We start from the raw sequence: 21,026 nt of genomic DNA on the forward strand, positions 1-21,026 counted from the left end.
CACAAGGATCTCCTTGTGTGAATTTTCAAACCATTCCATTGGAATATGTGGATCAAATCATCAAAATAGCAAAGAAGGGGGAGGTACCGTTATTTGAGGGCTATACGATATCGTGGACCTATATAGATAATTCTATTTTAAGGGATAAAGTACTCACAAGGAACTCCTTGTGTAGACAAAAGAGGGATCTGTTCAATATTTTAGCTTTCTATTTTAATTCGTTTTGACTGTAGCGTGATTACAACAGACGGACAGACGGACGGACATGGCTAAATCGTCTTAGAATTTTACGCTGATCAAGAATATATATATACTTTGTTGGGTCTAAAATGATTATTTCGATGAGTTACAAACGGAATGACGAACTTAATATACCCTTCATACTATGCATGGTGGAGGGTATAATAAGCATCCAACTCTCTTCCAATTTCACACAGATAAACATTTTTGCTAACACAAGAACTGTTGTGAAGATGATATATGTCTGCGAACCCATCTGGTACCTCAACCACAAACGGTGACAATTTTCAATAATTTTATCTGCCATAACGTGCGAAACAAGCCAGCGATTCTTTACAACTTGCTATATCTAAATATTTCTCTCAACCAGAAACCTGGGATAAATATGGAATTTATGATTTTGCAAAAAAATTGGATATAAATGTTCGATTTTCCTGTACTTCTGCCCATACCATTATTTTTATTTGTATTAGGTGAATTATGAAAATGGAATAGTTCTGGTAACTCACACACACTTCAACATTTTCTAATAATTATCACATGTCTCATATAAACTGAAGGAAGTTGTCGATATAGTCCAAACCTGGCACGTCGCAATATTTATATCATATTTATTTAGGTCCGAAACGAAATGGAGAATATTGACCCATTTCTTCGAAGCCTATTCCATAGAGGATTAACAGTTTAAATAATCATAACAGAAGTCCAAATATATGTAAATAATCGAACATTGGCTGAGGGTATACATCTCTCGGCAAAACGACCGACGCCTTTTAAACTTGTTCTCATATATTTTGAACCAAGATTTAAGTTAATTAATAAGAATTTAAAATCTTTGTTTGATTATTGTACAAATTTTGTAGAAAATCTCTCATTCTCCGTCAATCTTTATAACTGCTGGTAGTTTTTCCCGAGTCTGTATACCCTCATAAAAAAGGGTCATTTAAAATTCATTTAATAAGAAAGTAAGCGACGAAACCTCCAAATAAGCATAACGGACATAACAACTAAATTAATTTCACTCAACAGCTGAAAAAAATGTCACTTTATGGAAAACAAAAACTAATGTTTCAAACCCAAAAAAAAAAAAAAAAAAATGTGAACGAAATCGGCAATTTGTATGCCGGTAGACGACGACGGTGCACCGCATAAAGAAAACTCTGAAACAAAAAAAAAAGCCACCTATAAATATGCATGGCAATGGTCAAAACTTGTAGGAAAGTGAAGAAGAAAGAGAAAACATTACCTTTTGGCAGAACACAATATCCCCAGGATTACAAGGAGCCATGTTAAACAAACACTAGGTTAAGGGGTCAAGCCAAAGGTGATGATGAGGAGCACAAATTGCACAGCACAATGCAACAACCACTTTGAATCCTAGCGAATTGAGTGGCCAAAATGCCAACAGCAGGTCATATATTGGGGAGAGGGAGAGAAGGGAGAAACTTTTTTTAACGAACTTTTTTTGGGTCTTTTATTTGTGATTTACCCAAAGAGAGTTACTCTCTTGACATGTAGTGGATATTTTGGACATGTTATTGGTTTATGCAAATATCAAGCACTTTTATGTCCTATACCACTTTGAATGATTGTGCAGAAAGTAAAAAATAAAATGAAAAATTAAGTTTTAAATAACACTGTGCAACACAAAAAATAGTTACAGGAAAAATCCAGTGGGATATGAATGTAGAGCTAAATATATAATACACATGCATCTGCATTATGAAGGTTTACTTAGTAAAATAACCTTAATGAAGGGGACAAGTTCACTTCCTCATCACTCTTCAACGCTTTTGGAAATTTCCAGATTAAGATTCCTTGGAGTCCGTACAGTTTTGATTTAAGATGTCCTCTGCAAAAATACTGATAGCGTGTAAAAAAAGCTAGTAAACTTTTTTAAAAACAAGGTTAAACTCCCTTTGAAAAATAAAAATCGAATCAAAACAAGTAAAAAAGCAGTAAGTTTGGCCGGGCCGTGCTTTGAATACCCTCCACTATTTGGAACGAATTAGAAATTTTTCAAAAAAATAAATTCCATTAAAAATTCTTTTAAAATCTTTAAAATATCTAATATAGGAAGGTGCCGATATATGGGGGGATATACGATATTGTGGACCTATAAAGACAAATCTATGTCTGCGTGTAAAGTACTTACAAGGAACTCATTGTGTGGATTTTCAGATAATTCCACTGGAAAAAGTGGCTAAAATCATCAAAATACCGAATATAGGGGAGTACCGTTATATGGGGGATATACGATATTGTGGACCTATATAGACAATTCCGTTTCAGGGATAAAGTGCTCACAAAGAACTCCGTGTGTGGATTTTCAGACAATACGATTGGAAAAATGTGGCTAAAATCATCAAAATACCGAATATCCCGGGGTACAGTTATATGGGGGCTATACGTAATCGTTAACCTGTCGGGGGGTAAAGTGCTCACAAAGAACCCCTTGTGTACAAAGAACCCCTTGTGACCATTCCGTTGAAAAATATGGCTAAAAACATCAAAATACCGAATATCGGGGGTACCGTTATATGAGGGCTATACGATATCGTGGACTTATATAGATAATTCTCTGCCGAGGTATAAAGTACCCACAAGGAACTCCTTGTGTGGATTTTCAGACAATTTCGTTGAAAAATGTGGCTAATATCATCAAAATACCGAATATCGGGGGGTACCGTTATATGGGGGATGTACGATATCGTGTACCTGTATAGACAATTCTCTCTCAGGGGGTAAAGTACTCGCAAGGAACTACTTGTGTGGATTTTAAGACAATTCCATTGAAAAATGTTGCTTACATCATCAAAACACCGAATATCGTGGACCGATATAGCCCATCTTCGAACTTGACCTGCCTGCAGACAAAAGAGAGATCTGTGCAAAATTTTAGCTTCATATCTTAATTCGTTTAGACTGTAGCGTGAAAGACGGACAGATGGACGGACAGGGCTAAATCGTCTTAGAATTTTACGCCGATCAAGAATATATATACTGTGTTGGGTCTAAAATTATTATTTCGATGAGTTACGAACGGAATGACGAACTTAATATACCCTCCATACTTTTTTGGTGGAGGGTATAAAAATGATATACAAAAGTCTAAATTTTACCTAAACGCCAGAAATTCTAAAATATTCTTTTCTGGGTTAAGTTGTACACTGTGCTACAAAATTCTATAATTACGGGGGAAATCCAGCAGGTTAGTAGAGCTAAAAATAGAAGACGCGTGTATCGGCGATTTTAAAGTATAACCGCAAAGTAATCTAAATAGAGCGAAAAAGTTCCCATCTCTTCCACCATATTGGAAATATTCGGATTAATATTCCTTGGAATAAGTGCAGTTTAGATTTAAAGTGTCCTCGACAATATTACTAATGCCAACACGAGGATAATTTTGTTTGAAAAGTTTAAGCCTCAAACAAGTCGGCAAGGGTTGTTTTTGGTCCATTTTTCAATATACAGGGTGAGATGAAAAAACTACAACCAATTTAAGACTGCTGTCATATCTAAGCCACTCGTCCGACAGCTGTTAAAATTATCCCAGTGAAAGCTCATTATGTTGATTACAAGCGTAAAAAATCATTTTGGTGAGAATTTTCCCGGAAAAATCTTATTCGTGATGGAATTCAAGGTGATAGTGTGATTTATTTTTATTTGGCTGGAAAACCACAAGTGGCTATCGTTAGAGCACTCCAGCATTTAAATGTGAATAAATCTTTTGTGTGTCGTACCATCGCTCGTGTCGTACCATACTGGTAGCGTAGCCCGACGACAAGGAAGTGGACGGAAGAAAACAGCAACATCAGCAGAAATGATTCGAAAAGTAAAGAAGCGACTTGATAGAAACCCGCGTCACAGTGGCCGAAAAATGGCTCGTGAGGTGAACATATCGCAATATTCCATTCTGCAAATATTGAAAAATGAGCTTGGGGTAAAGCCATTAAAATTCCAAAAAGTGCAAGAACTTACACCGCAACTGTAAGAAAATAGACTCAAAAGAGCTAAAGAGTTGTTTCGCTTGGCCGAAAGTGGTAAACTGCCGATGGAAAACATTCGTTGTCCAGGATTTTGTAAATAAACAAAGTGATCGTGTTTACTTGTCAAAGAAGTCAGCTGAAAATGAGCTCATTCGGCTGGCTACCAGAACTCAAGCGCCGGCCATGGTGATGGTGTGTGCCGCCATAACAGCCGATGCTCGCTCTCCGCTCGTATTAGTGGACCGTGGCATCTGAATAAATGCCGAATATTATCACGAAAATATTCTGAAGGGTGCATTAAAGCCTTGGGCACGCAAACATTTTGGCCGTAGACCTTGGACATTCCACCAGGACAGGACTCTGCATCATCGCACTCACCACTCGCCACCCAAAAATGGTTACAAAATGACGTTCCTCGCTTCATTTCCAGCGCACAATGACCACCAAAATCTCCGGATACCAATCCGTTGGACTATAGTGTCTGGAGTATTTTGGAAAACAAGGTTGGCACTAAAAAATACCCAAGTGTCGCGCACCTCAAGCACGCGCTTCGCTGGGAATGATTCAAAATACAGCAGAGTAACATTTGGGGAAACGCTTCGCCGGGAATTAGCCAAAATACCGCAAAGCAACATCCCTGTGTGTGTGATGGTTTCTTTGGTCGTTTGAAGGTCCACTACAGGGTAAGATAAAAACAAGTAAAAAACCTGTAAGTTGAATACCCTTCACCATTTGGAACGAATTTGGCAATCCTCAAAAACAATAAAATCCGTTAAAATCTTAGAAATACCGAATGTAGCCATAATATTGGGGTCAATACGACGACATGAACCTGCATAGGGAATTTTTTTTCATAAGCCATTACAATATTCAATTGCGAAACTAAGAAAAAAATCGGTAGATAATGTAGATAAAGTCATCAAACTACCGATTATCGGGAGGTACCGTTATATGGGGGCTATATGAAGGCGTGGACCTGCACAGACAATTTTTTCTGTCTTAGGCTGTAGTATCCATTTCGAACTTCAAATGCCAAATTCGAAACGATTCCGGTGAATAATGTTGCTAAAATCATCAAAATACTGTTATATGGGGGCTAACGAATACGTGGACCTGCACATACAATTTTCTGTCTTAGGCCAAATTTGACAAATCCGGTGAATAATGTCACTAAAATCATCAAAATACCGAATATCGGGAGGGCTATATGATGACGTGGACCTACATGGCCCATTTACGAACTTAACCTGCCTACTGTCAAAATATACATGTGTGCAAAATTGTAGCCTTCTATCTCAATTCGTTCGAAAGATAGCGTGATTTCAACAGACAGACGGACATGGCTAAATCGTCTTAGAATTTTACGCTGATCAAGAATATATATACTTTGTTGGGTCTGACATGAGTATTTCGAGAATGACAAAATTAATATATCCTCCATAGTATGGTGGAGGGTATAAAAAAACTGCAAGAAAGTCGAACGCCATAATTATTATGTTTTTTTTAAATTTTATTAAGAATAAGTTTAGATTTGTTCGAATTGGTCACCTTTGGCACGAATTACTGTTACACGCTGCCCGAATGTTGCTCTGCTATATTTTGGCCCATTCCCGGCGAAGCGCTTGCTTGAGGTGATCGACACTTTGGTATTTTTAAATGCCAAAATTGCTTTCCAATAAAATCCGGATATAATAGTCCAATGGATTGGTATCCGGAGATTTTGGTGGCCATTGTGCGCTGGAAATGAAGCGAGGAACCTCATTTTGTAACCATTCTTGGTTGGCTGAGCGCGATTGTGCCGAGTCCTATTGGAATGTCCAAGGCCTGCGGTCTATATGTTTGCATGGCCAAGGCTTTAATACACTTTAATATTAATATTCGTCGCTTTGATAATAATATTCGTCATTTATTCTGATGCCACGGTCGATTAATACGATCGGAGAGCGACCACTGGCTGTTATGGCGGCCCACACTATGGCCGGAGCTTGAGTTCTGGTGGCCAACCGAAGGTGCATATTTTCAGCTAACCTCTTTGGCAAGTAAACACGATCATTTGTTTGTTTACAAATTGCTGGAAAACGAATGTTTTTTCATCGGAGAAAAGCAATTACGGCAGTTCACCACTTTCGGCCAAGCCAAGCTAAGCAACTCTTTAGCTCTTTTGAGTCTATTTTCTTTCTCTTGCGGTGTAAGTTCTGTCACTTTTTATAATTTCAATGGCTTTACCACGAGCTCATTTTTCAATATTTGCCGAATGGAATATTGCGATTAATTTACCTCACGAGCCATTTTTCGGCCACTGCGATGTGGGTTTCAATCAAGTCGCTTTTTTACTTTTCGAACCATTTCTGCTGATGTTGCTGTTTTCTTCCGTCCACTTCCTTGATGTCGGACTGCGCTACCAGTATCACGGTAACGAGCGATGGTACGAGTCACAAAAGATTTATTCACATTTAAATGCTGGAGTGCTCTAACGATAGCCACTTGTGGTTTTCCAGCCAAATATAAAGAAATCACACAATCCCGCTTGAGTTCCATCACGAATAATTTGTTTTCTCGAAAATTCTCATTAAAATGCTTTCGTACGCTTGTAAACAATATAATGAGCCGTCACTGGAATAATTTTAACAGCTGTCGGATGAGTGGCTTAGAAATGACAGCAGTCTGAATTTTGTTGCATTTTTTTCGTCTCACCCTGTATAGTGATTTCAACAGACGTACATCATTTTATTGACTTAAAAAGCGACAAGGTTTCTAAGACAGTTATTTTGACCGACCTTTTGGTCGCATTTGGCTTTTATAGCCACCCGAAGACTCGGGGGCCAATATCAAATGCTCCATTGTAAATAAAATAATTTTGGTAGTTTTACTACAATAAATACTTAAATGACATACCGACATTTTTCTTCCTTATATATTTGTACATATATGTGTGCAGTTGCTGTGACATTTTTATTGAGATACAATTTCTTTTAGTTCATTTGACTTTTATGGCCATATGGTGCTCTGTGGCTCCCACATATCTTCGAATAAAAATACTGCTGTTTGTCTATGACGTTTTTATTGTCATGATACGATATCATAAATTTAGCAGACGGTAAATAAAATTTCGTTCTAACTGTTTTAATTCACATTCATACAAAAAACAGGACTTTGAAAATAAAAGAATGCAATTGAAATTAAAGAATGCAAGTTTCCAACTATTTTTATAGCCTCCACCATACTATGGAGGGTATATTAACTTTGTCATTCCGTTTGTAACCGTCCTCGAAATACTCATGTCAGACCCAACAAAGTATATATATATATTCTTGATCAGCGTAAAATTCTAAGTCGATTTAGCGATGTCCGTCCGTCTGTCTGTCAGTCCGTCTGTCTGCCCGTCTATCTGTCCTTCTGTCTGTCTGTTGTAATTACGCTATCTTTCGAACGAATTGAGATAGAATGCTACAATTTTGCACACATGTTTATTTTTCCAGTAGGCATGTTAAGTTCGTAAATGGGTCATGTAGGTCCACGTTTTCATATAGACCCCATACAACGATACATCCCGATATTCGGTATTTTGATGATTTTAGCGACATTATTCATCGGAATTGTTTTAAATTTGGTATTTAAAGTTCGAAATAAATACTACAGTCTTCGTATAGCCCCCGTAAAACGGTACCTCGCTATATTCAGTATTTTGATGATTTTAGAGACATTATTTACCGGAATTGTTTCAAATTTGGTATTTGAAGTTCGTAATAGATACTACAGCCTCAGACAGGAAATGGACCATGCAGGTTCACGTCTTCGTACAGCCCCCATATAACGGTACCTCCCTATATTCGGTATTTTGATGATTTTGGCGACATTATTCACCGGAATTTTTTCATATTTGGTATTTGAAGTTCGAAATAAATACTACAGCCTATGACAGAAAATTTTCTACGCAGGATCACATCTTCGTATAACCCCCATATAACGGTACCTCCCTATATTCGGTATTTTGATGATTTTAGCGTCATTATTCACCGGAATTGTTTCAAATTTGGTATTTGAAGTTCGTAATGGATACTACAGCCTCAGATAGGAAATTGACCATGCAAGTCCACGTCTTCGTACAGCCCCCATATAACGGTTCCTCCCGATATTCGGTATTTTAATGATTTTAGCGACATTATTCACCGGAATTGCTTCAAATTTGGTATTTGAAGTTCGTAATGGATACTACAGCCTGTGACAGAAAATTGTCTGTGCAGGTACAGGTTTTCGTATAGGCCCCATACATCGGTACCTCCCGATATTCGGTATTTTAATGATTTCAGCGACATTATTCATCGGAATTGTTTCAACTTTGGTATTTGAAGTTCGTAATGGATACTACAGCCTGTGACAGAAAATTGTCTGTGCAGGTCCAGGTCATCGTATAGGCCCCATACATCAGAACCTCCCTATATTCGGTATTTTGACGAGTTTAGGTACAATACCCACCGAAATTGTTTGAGATGTCGTATTTGAAGTTCGTAATGGATGCTACAGCCTGTGACAGAAAATTGTCTATGCTGGTCCAGGTTTTCGCACATCTCCGATATAAGGGTACCTCCCTATATACGATATTTTGATGATTTGAGCTACATTATTCATCGTTTTTTTCAAGTTTCGAATTTGAATATGGTAATGGCTTATGACAAACAATACCTATGTAGGTCCACATCGTTTAGACCCCAATATAACGGCTATATTCGATTTTTTTTTAAATTTTAACAGAATTTTTTTAGGATTTTATTTTTTGAAAATTTCCAAATTCGTTCCAAATGGTGGAGGGTATTCAAAGTTCGGCCGGGCCGGAACTTACTGCTTTTTAACTTGTTATCTTATTCGAACACTTTGCAAAATGTCCTTTTTAAACTTTCGGCTCCGCTTCCCTTCTCAATCTTCCATTTGCCAATTTCCAAACTATTGCATTAAAATATAATGGATACGTAAACACACATAATTTTGTATATTTAACATATATACTTATAGACGTCTGCCGCCTATCACTTAATTTAACAGACAATTTGTTGTTGTTGTTGCTGTAGCTTGTTAATAAAATAAATAAAACAGAAACTGCCAAAGGAACTGTCTTTCAAGTTAAAATGGAAGATGGAAGAAGAAGGTAACAAGAAGTGGAATATGCATAAATATACACATGTTCATATGTATATTGAAGATGTATGTATGTGTGGCAATGTATGTCGTGGAAGTGTAAAAAAATCGAATGGAAAGACAAAAAGTGAAACAAGTCATGTGAGATGTACATCTCGTGTAAACAAAGCACCAAGGATGCACGAACATACGTTGGGGGAATGGCGGCGATGAGAAAAATGATTGTTGTAAAAGGTTGCACGTTGTACAGTGGCTGCGAATGGAAACACGATAAAATAGTAAAGAACGGCCAAAAAAGGGGGCGGCGCCGAATATATGACACCCATCAGAACTATACATTTTTAGTAAAGCTACTAATAACAAAAATGTTTGCATTGGGAATTTAGGTGAAGTAGATTATACCGACTAAAACCTTTTTGTGTGCGAAGTATACTGTGGCTCTAGAGCCGTTATAATTTAGAATCAAGGGGAATTAATATATAGGAGATATATCCCACTCTGGATCGATTTTCACAAAATTGGCATTTGTACCTCTCGTACCAAATAACATTGCAATAGAGCACATGATATCACTTCGAGCAGCCCTAAATTAAACCAGTAAAGAAAGTCATAAAGTCGGCCCCGCCCGATATATCTCCCATATATTAATTCCCCTTGATTCTAAATTATAACGGTTCTAGAGCCACAATATACTTCGCACACAAAAAAGGTTTTAGTCGGTATAATCTACTTCACCTAAATTCCCTTCACCTAAATACCCTACACCACTTTGCTAATTTAATAGAGCTCCGCATAACAATTAAAAGCTGTTGTGGGAGAATTCAATCATGCTCGCTATGATTATAATTATAATTTAAAGTTCAAAAGACTAAATATGCCGAAGCATTTGTATCCTTTAAATTCGGGAGCTATATCCAAATCGGAATATATCCAAATCGGAATTTGGCAAAGATATTTTTGAGCTGAATTTCATATATTTCCCTGAATATCGTTGTTACGGAGTGCATATTACGGCTGTGGGTAACAAATATAACAAATCGGATGAACAATATATACGGTAGCTATAGCTATATCTGAACCGATTTCGATCAAATTTGACATACTAGCTTCTAGACTCAATTTGGTCGTAAGTGCCAAATTTCATCCCATGCACAATAAAATATAAATCGGATGAAGTTGTATATGGGAGATGTATCCAAATCGAAACCGATCTCGATAAAATTTAGCAAAGGTATTTCTGAACTGTATTTGATGTATTATCCTGAATACCGTTGTTACGGAGTGCTTATTACGGCTGTGGGTAACAAATATGACAAATCGCATGAACAGTATATATGGGAGCTATAGTTATATCTGAACCGATCTGCACCAAATTTGACATACTAGCTTCTAGACTCAATTCGGTGGTATGTGCCATATTTCATCCCATTTGGGCAAATATTAGACGCTTGATGCACAATAAAAGTTAAATCGGGCGAAGTTACATATGGCAGCTATATCCAAATCTGAACCGATTTCGATAAAATTTAGCAAATGTATTTCTGAGCTATATTTGATATATTTCCCCAAATATTGTTATTACAGAGTGCATATTACGGGTGTGGAGGACAAAAATAACAAATCGGATGAACAATATATATGGGAGCTATAGCTATATCTGAACCGATTTGGATCAAATTTGGCATACTTATTTTCAGATCTCATTTGGTTGTATGTGCAAAATTCCATACTATTCGGGCTGGTATTACACGTTTGGTGCACAATAAAAGGCAAATCGGACGAAGATATATATGGAAGCTATATCTAAATTTTGACCGATTATCTCCAATTCCAATAGGGTTCGTCCTTGGGCCAAACAAATGATTTGTGGAAAATGTCATCTGGATAGGGCAATAAATGCGAACTGTACTTTGTTCACAAAAATACATGGACAGACGGACGGACAGATAGACGGATGGGCGGACATGCATAAATCGACTCAGTATGTGATTCTATGCAGATCATCAAAAGGAACTATGGGTCTATCTCGTTTCCTTTTGCCTGTCACAAACAAATGCACAAATAAATAATACCCTGACCACCTTGTGGTCCTAGATGTATGGAAACCGAGTTACAACAACAACAAAAGTTGGGTTGAATGTGCGAAAATCCATCCAATTTTGGCTGATATTATATATTTGGTTATTATATATATTATATCAGTCTGAAATTGGATAAAGATATTTATGGAATCTATATCCAAGTCTGAACCGACCTTGATCAAGTTTGGCAGAGGTATTTCTGAGCTGTATGAGATATATGGTATCAAATATCATTCTTGTGGAGTGTGATTTACTAATGTAAGGGACTTAAGCACCGGATAAGACATATATATAGATAGCTATATCTGAACCAAGTATCTTATTTTAAGTACTTGCTTCGGTCGGATGTGCCGAAATATATCCTGTTTGGACGAATATTTCCCATATGGCGCCTAATAAATTTGAGATCGGACGAAGACATATATGGAAGCTCTATCTAAATTTGGACCGATTTTCAAAAATTTCAAAAGAATTGATTTGTGTAAAATTTCATCTCAATCGTACGTATGCGACCCATATTTTGCTAAAGCTCCCATTAATTCATCCGATTTGGGGTTTTAAGTCCGTCACATGCATAATCTGCATTTCGAAACAATGATCTTTGGCACCAGATATCAGATGCAGCTCAGAAATAAGTGCTCATTATGTTGTCAAGATCGGTTCGGATTTGGATATAGTTTCCATAAATATATTTCAGATTTCAGATGGCTAATATCAGTCCAAATGGGGTGAATTGTGGCACTTCCGACGGAATTCATCCCAAAACCAAGTGCTTCAAATTTTGGTAAAAATCGGTCCAGATATAGCTACAGATCCCGTTTTGGGGTTGTAAGTCCCTCACATGGTTAATGTGCACTCCACAACAATGATCTTTGGTACCAGATATCAGATGCAGCTCAGAATTAAGTGCCCAAAATTTTGTCAAGATCGGTTTGGATTTGGAAATGGACTGAATTTTGACACTTTGGATGGAATTCAGCCAGAAGCAAGTACTTCAAATTTTGGGTGAAAATCGGTTCAGATATTGCTATAGCTCCCATATATATATGTTTTATATCACACATGCGTAATATGCACTCCACAAAAAGGATATTTTATACCGGACATCATATACAGGTTGAAAATAAATCTGCTAAATTTTATCGAGATCGGCTCATATTTTTATGCACCTTCGATACACAACTTCAATTCAACTTCAAACCAAATTGCATAGATTTTTATACCCTCCGCCATAGTATGGATGGTATATTATGTTTGTCATTCCGTTTGTAGCACCTCGAGATATACATTTTAGACCCCACACTTGATCGGCATAAAATTATATGTCTATTTAACGATGTCCGTCCGTCTGTGGATATCACTCTAGCTCCCGAATGAAATGAAGTAAGTTGATAAAAAATTACTCAAATATGTATTATGTCTGTAGGACTTTTGCTATTGAAAATGGGCCATGTTGGTCCACGCCTTCGTAAAGCCCCCATATAAGAGCACCTCCCGATATTCGCCACTTTGTTGATTTTAGCAACATTATTTACCGGAATCCTTTTAAATTTAGCATTTGAAGTTCGTAATGGATACTACAGCCTAAGACAGGAAATTGTCTGTGCAGGTCCACGTCTTCGTATAGCCCCCATATTACTGTACCTCCCGATATTCGGTATTTTGATGACTTTAGCCACATTATTCACCGGAATTGTTTTAAATTAGGTATTTGAAGTTCGTAATGGATACTACAGCCTAAGACAGAAAATTGTCTGTGCAGGTTCACGTCTACGTATAACCCCCCCTATAACTGTACCTCCCGATATTCGGTACTTTGTTGATTTTAGCGACATTATTAACCGCATTTGTTTCAAATTTTGTATTTGAAGTTCGTAATGACAGAAAATTGTCTATGACAAATAGAAAATAGTATGTGCAGGTCCACGTTTTATAACCCCCAAGGTACCACCCTATATTCGGTATTTTGATGACTTTAGCTACATTATAAACAGATTTTTACAAGTTTCGCATTTGAATATTGTAATAGCTTGGGACAAAAGTTGCCACGTCGTTGTCTAGACCCTAATATACGGCTACATTCGGTATTTTTAAGATTTTAACAGAATTTTTAACGGATTTTATTTTTTTTTTGAAAATTTCCAAATTCGTTCCAAATGTTGGAGAGCATTCAAAGTTCGGCCCGGCCGAACTTACAGCTGTTTTACTTGTTTTTTTTCAGGGTTGACTCCGAAGTCAGAGTCGTTGATAAATTGGGAGTGGAAAACATAAAATGCCAAAAATAAGATGATATGTTTATACTGGGCTATAAATAATCCAATACCAGTCGTTCTATACACCTACAGATCCACCCCTTTGCCACTGTAGAATAAATAAATTCTCTTTAATAAACTTAAATAAACGACAAGACGTCGGTACAGAACACATGTCGAGATGAAAACAAAATTATGAACACATGTGTGTGAGTCTGTGCAGTGCGGGTATCCATTTAAATTACATTATAGTATATGCACATACATATGTATGTATGCATGTGTGTTTGAAAGCAAATACAAGAAAGTGACTCACAAGGGCATGAACACACCATATGTACGTGGATACCTTCATACCTTGGTACATATGTGTGCAGTTTTGAGTCGTGGCGAATTTTTCCAAAGATACTTTCATAAAATATTAAAATAAAGTGATTATTACAAATTCTAGGTAAACTTTGGTAAGCAACTTAAATATTTAATAAAGCCAATAATATTTGCCTAGTGAATAAAAATCAATGCAAATAACTACTTACCGATCTTCCGGCCGTTGCTGTTATCCGCGCACTCTGTGATCGGGTGGCGGGACGACGTCTCCGATAACTGGGCGTACCCGAATTCTCCGGTGTATTGTTGCCCGAGGGCATGTTGTAGATGGCATTTTCGAGACTGCCACCACCGGTGGCACATATGGAAGCACTGCGGGTCTTCTTCTGCATCATGCGCATCGATGCGATATCATCGGCCATGTTGTTTGGCGTTTTATGTTTGCTTTTTGCTTGACAGCGCCGACAATAATTTTAAATATTTTTTTGCGCAAATTACACTTTAAAATCTTTGAATATTTGTTGATGCTTTGTGTGAGCTTCTTTTAAGTTTTGTGATATTTTGTTTTTCTTTTTTTTTTTTTTGCGAAAATTTGTTCTGAGTTATTTATGAGATGCCACAAAACAAAAGTTTGCCTTATAACATTTGCAACAACAGTTGTGCTAATTCGTAAGACATGCACGCAATGAAATCTGCAAAAAAACATAAGAGAAAACAATACGAAAAAATGTAGCAAAGTTTTAATGTTTGGCAACGGAAAAAATAATTTTAAAAACTAAAAAATATATATTTAATTCCTCTAAAAATTAAAAATTAACTACTAATACGTAAATATATTTATTGTAATTGATAAATTAAGCCATGATACGTCGCTACTCGATATCAACTCAATGCAATGTGAATTACCCTTTGAAATGTGACCCAGAATTTTTTTTATGAAATATTAACCAAGATTTATTAAAAATTGTGTTTGAATATTTTTTAAAAGGTTTTTTTTTGGTGTTCAACACTAGGTGCTATTTTATTATAATTTTAGGATAATATAATTTAATATATGATAATAAGCAACTATAACTGTAATAATGCAATGGTGGTTTTGAAAATCAAAAAAATTATGCTACGTGTTTTTTTTTCTTAATATTTTGGTTTAGATCAACTAAATAATGTTCTAAATATATTTAAGTGAGAGCATATATTTAAGTGGGAGTATATTTTTTACGTGATAAACATCGAATTGTGTGTGGACTTTTCTTTCAAATTTCCCTCAAAGACCTTAAGATTTTTTAATTCCAATGGAGCTTTCAGGTATTAGATTCGTCAATTTTTGTTATTGAAAAGTTTGTAAATCGAAGTCGATGTCCCGCTTTAGAAGACATTGCAAAGTCGATATTTTGTAATTTATATTTTATACCTTCAGTTATATGGCTGCAAAGAGTATATACATATAATTTGATACGACCAAAACGTGTCTCATCGAAATAAAGGTTTTAGACCTTAGGTCTCTTTCGACCGAATCCTTTTCAGGATATTTGGACTCCATCCGTCTGTCTGGATGGTGCTCAAGATAAATCTTGAAGGGTGCATGGTATTTGGTCCATACTTGGTACATCGTAATATTATTATTATTAAACTTAAATCTAGTTCGGGGATAGGAAATATCGATCCATTCCTTCTGGTACAAAGGTTCGAAATTTCCAAAATATATATATATATATATATATATATATATATATATATATATATATATATATATATATATATATATATATAATATATATACATATATATATATATATATATATATATATATATATATATATATATATATATATATATATATATATATATAGAAAGGATAATCATTTTTTACTCCAAGTTTGCAAATCCTAATATTTGCATCCGTGCCAGGGCTGGTGCGAAAATGGATAATATCGGTCAACTCCATGAAGTACCTCACCCGCAAAGAGTCAACATTTTGAATAATTTCATCTTTTATAAGATGTGATGTAAGGATCCGATTGCCTTCAAATTTCACACAGCACAATATTTTCATTAAATTTCACTATCGGTCCACTCTTTCTACTACCTCCCTCACAGAGGGTAACAATTTTGAATAACCAAATCGATCATATATCCGAAATAAGCATTCAGTTCTCTTCATATTTCACACATCCCATTATTTTTACTAACACAAGTTCTGCTGCTTAGATAGGATATATCGGTTCACTTCTTCTGGTACCTCCCCCACAAAGGATCAAAATTTTGAATATCCATGAAGCTCATGAAACGCGAAATTAACATCCGATTCCATCCGTACCTGGCCAATCTCAATATTTCTATCATCACAAGATCTGCTATAAAAATGATATATATAGGCGCACTCTTTCTGATAGTTCCCCCATAAGGGGTTCATAATTTTGAAAAACAAAACGCGAAATAAGCGTCTAACTCTCTTCAAATTCCACACATCCAAAAATTTTTTCCGACCCAAAAATTTGTTGTGAAGCTAATAGATATCTGCCAACTCGTTCTGGTACCTCGACCACAAAGGGACACAATTTCCAAAACGTATATCTGTCATAATTGTGAATATATATGGGAGCTAAATTCTAATCTGATTCGATCTTGATAAGAATTGACACGCTATTATTCTTGTGGAGTGTATATTACACATGTGAGGGACTTAAACCCCCAAATCGGATGAAACATATGTATGGGAGCTATAGCTATATCTGAACCGATTTTCTCCAAATTTGATGTACTTGCTTCTAGACTATATTCGGTCGGATGTGCCAAAAAGCGGGTCGTTTGGACTGATATGGGTATTTGGGGTAAAATAAACCCGAAATCGGTTAAAGATATATATGTGAGCTATAATTAAATTTGAACTGATTCTCACCAATTTCAATAGGGTTCGTCCTTAGGTCAAACAAATATTGTTTGGAAAATTTCATCTAAATCAAATAATAAATACGACTATTTTGTTATCCAAAATACATGGACAAACGGACGGACATGTATCGACTCAGAAAGTGATTCAATGAAGATCCTCAAAAGTAACTATGGGTCTGTCTCATGTTACAAACAAATGCACAACAACAACAAGTAAAAAAGCTGTAAGTTCGACCGGGCCGAACTTGGAATACCTTCCACCATTTTGGAACGAATTTGACAATTTTCAAAGAAATAACATCCTTAAAAAAACTCTCTAAAAGTTATAAAAATACCACATGTAGCCGTTATATTAGAACATGGACCTGCATAGGCCACTTTTGTCATAAGCCATTACAATATTCAAATTCGTAACCTAAACAAATCGGTGAATAATTTAGCTAAAATCATCAAAATACCGATTATCGCGAGACACTCTTTTATGGGGGCTATACGAAAACGTGGACCTGCACAGACAATTTTCTGTCTTAGGTTGCAGTATCCATTGCGAACTTCAATTACCAAATGTTAAACAATTTCGGTGAATAGGGTCACTAAAATCATCAAAATACCGAATATCGGGAGGTGCTGTTATATGGGGGCTGTACGAAGACGTGGACCTGCACAGACAATTTTCTGTCTTAGGCTGTAGTATCCATTACGAACTTCAAATACCAAATTTGAAATCCGGAGTCAAAATACTGAATATAGGGAGGGCTATACAAAGACGTGGGCCTGCATAGACAATTTTTTGTCTTAGGCTGTAGTATCCATTACGAACTTCAAATACCACATTCGAAACATTTCAGGTAAATAATGTCGCTTAAATCACCAAAATACCGAATATTGGGAGGTACTGTTATATGGAGTCTATACGAAGACGTGGACCTGCACAGACAAGTTTCTGTCTTAGGCTGTAGTATCCATTACGAACTTCGAATAACAAATTTGAAACACTTCTGGTGAATAATGTAGCTTAAATCACCAAAATACCGAAAAATAGGGAGGTACCATTATATGGGGGCTATACGGAGACGTGGACCTACATAGCCCATTTTCAATATCAAAAGTTCTGCAGACATAATATACATTTGAGTAAAATTTTATCAACCTACTTCATTTCGTTCGGAAGCTAGAATGATTTACACAGACGGATAGACGGGCGGACATCGCTAAGTCGACATAGAAATTTATGCTGATCAAGAATATATATACTTTTTGGGGTCTAAAATGTATGTTTCAAGGTGTTACAAACGGAATGACAAACTTAATATACCCTTCACATTTTGACGGAGGGTATAAAAAGCTAATATAGAAGCAAATTATGTTGGAAAAGAAAACAAGTAAAAACCAGTAAAGAAAGTCCTAAAGTCGGGCGGGGCCGATTTTATGATACCCTACACCACTTTGCTAATTTAGTTGAGCTCCACTTAATAATTAAAAGTTTTTATGGGAGAATTCAATCATACACGCTATGATTATAATTATAATTTAAAATTCAAAGGACTAAATATGCCGAAGCATTTGTATCTTTTAAATTCGGACTTGTATTGCCCATTTGGTGCGAAATTAATTTGAAATCGGATAAAAATATATATGGAAACTATATCCAAATCTGAACCGATCTTGATAAAATTTGGCAAAGATATTTCTGAGCTGTATTTGATATATTTCCCTGAATATCGTTGTTACGGAGTGCGTATTACGGCTGTGGGTAACAAATACAACAAATCGGATGAACAATATATATGGGAGCTATAACTATATCTGAACCGATCTTCACCAAATTTGGCACACTACCTTCTAGACTAAATTCGGTCGTATGTGCCAAATTCCATCCCATTTGGACAAATATTAGACGTTTGGTGCACAATAAATGGTAAATCGGACGAAGTTATATATGGGAGCTATATCCAAATCTGAACCGATCTCGATAAAATTTAGCAAAGGTATTTCTGAGCTGCATTTGATATATTTCCCCAAATATTGTTGTTACAGAGTGCATATTACGGCTGCGGAGGACAAAAATAACAAATCGGATGAACAATATATATGGGAGCTATAGCTGTATCTGAACCGATTTCGATAAAATTTGGCATACTTATTTTCAGGTCTAATTTGGTTGTATGTGCAAAATTCGGGCTGATAATACACGTTTGGTGCACAATAAAAGGCAAATCGGACGAAGATATATATGGGAGCTATATCTAAATTTTTACCGATTATCTCCAATTTCAATAGGGTTCGTCCTTGGGCCAAACAAATGATTTGTGCAAAATTTCATCTGGATAGGGCAATAAATGCGAACTGTACTTTGTTTACAAAAATACATGGACAGACGGACAGACGGACGGACAGACGGACGGACGGACGGACGGACGGACATGCATAAATCGACTCAGAATGTGATTCTATGTAGATCATCAAAAGGAACTGTGGGTCTATCTCGTTTCCTTTTGCCTATTACAAACAAATGCACAAAGACATAATACCCTGACCACCTAGTGGTGTAGGGTATAAAAACATTAAGTTCGGCCGGGTTAAACTTTTAATAACCTCCACCTTAGGGTAAAGGAAACATTAGAAGAAATGTGGCAAAAACCATTAAAATGCCGAATATCGGGAGGTGTCGTTATATGGGGGCTATACCAAATCGTGGACCTACACATGAAATGTTTCGCCAATGGAGCTAGAACCCATTATGACCTACAAATACCAATTTTCAGACAAATCTGTGAAAAATGTGGCAAAAATCATCAAATTACCGAATATCGGAAGGTACCGTTATATGGGGCCTATACCAAAACGTGGACCTATAATTACAATGACTCGCCACACGAACTGGGACCCATTATGATCTATAACTACCAATTTTCAGAGAAATTCTTGAAAAAATGTGTCAAAAATCATAAAAATACCGAATATTGGGAGGTTCCGTTGTATGGGGACTATATCAAAACGTGGGCCTATACATACAATGCTTCGTCACACAAGCTAGGACCCGTTGTGACCTACAAATACCAATTTTCAGACAAATCCGTGAAAAAATGTGGCCGTTATAAGGGGACTATACCAGAACGTGGACCGATATATCTCATTTTCAATACCAACCATCCTAGACACAATACAAATTGCTCTGCTAAATTTTGGCGCTCTACGTCAGATAATGTGGGCTGTATCGTGATTTCAACAGACAGACAGACAGACAGACGGACATCGTTAAATCGACTTAGAATTTTATGCTGATTATGAATATATGTACTTAATGGGGTCTACGACGAATATTTTAGGATGTTACAAACGGAATGACAAAGTTAATAAACCCTCCTTTCCAAGGTGGAGGGTATAAAAATGCACCTTCCAATGTATAATCATGTGCAAATGAAATTTCCAACACTTGCGATTTTGAAGGGTACGGCAGCACTACTGCTGTATCCAGTGATGCTTTCCATTATCACATAGCTTCCACACGGGATTTTCAAAAAAATCCGATCTCGAAAAGGTCTATTTTTGAATGGTAAATCTTGTTGAATAAATCCGGACTAAGCTATAAATCCTGAAAATATGGGTTAATCCGGATAACTTTTTCTTTAAACGCACTATTAGTCAATCATAAGATTTGGGATAAAAATGAAAATTAATTAAAAGAATAATGATTTTACTTTGCATCTCCAATGCCGGGAATGATGTAAAACACTTGTTGATGTTATTTATCGCAAAATACCTCTAAACAACTTAATTATATTCGCTTTAGACACCATGTAATTTGTTTATTTTATTAACAAAAAAAAAACCACTTGTCAAACATAACCTGCTTTACATCTAAAAATATTTGAAGCTACCCCATACCAACAGCGGCAACACCACCACAAAAATAATGCCTATCCTGAACGAAAAACATTTTCAAAAATTGTCCGACTAATAACAACAAGTGGGTTGGGCATTACTTTGAACCGAAAATTTGTTTTTAGTAGGTGGTTGGTTGGTTGTCTGTCTTTTGGTTGATGGCTTGTTGGCTGCCTGTATTACTTGCGGATATTTTTAAAAATAACAACAACAAGAAGCGCATCACG

General features: G+C 36.2%; 1 protein-coding gene across 2 annotated transcripts in view; it reads right to left on the reverse strand.

The window, feature by feature from the left end:
* The window catches only part of LOC101887219 (GTP-binding protein RAD), a 160,660-nt gene that overhangs the window by 78,520 nt on the left and 61,114 nt on the right, over positions 1 to 21,026 (reverse strand). For both annotated transcript variants that reach the window (XM_005179811.4, XM_011292704.3), the window contains exon 2: positions 14,232 to 14,714. In XM_005179811.4, the coding sequence (XP_005179868.1) occupies positions 14,232 to 14,444 (213 nt within the window). In that variant the 5' untranslated portion in view covers positions 14,445 to 14,714. The remainder of the gene's footprint in view (positions 1 to 14,231; positions 14,715 to 21,026) is intronic.

The sequence above is a fragment of the Musca domestica genome, unplaced genomic scaffold, assembly GCF_030504385.1.
Source record: "Musca domestica strain aabys unplaced genomic scaffold, Musca_domestica.polishedcontigs.V.1.1 16, whole genome shotgun sequence".
Taxonomy (NCBI): Eukaryota; Metazoa; Arthropoda; class Insecta; order Diptera; family Muscidae; genus Musca; species Musca domestica.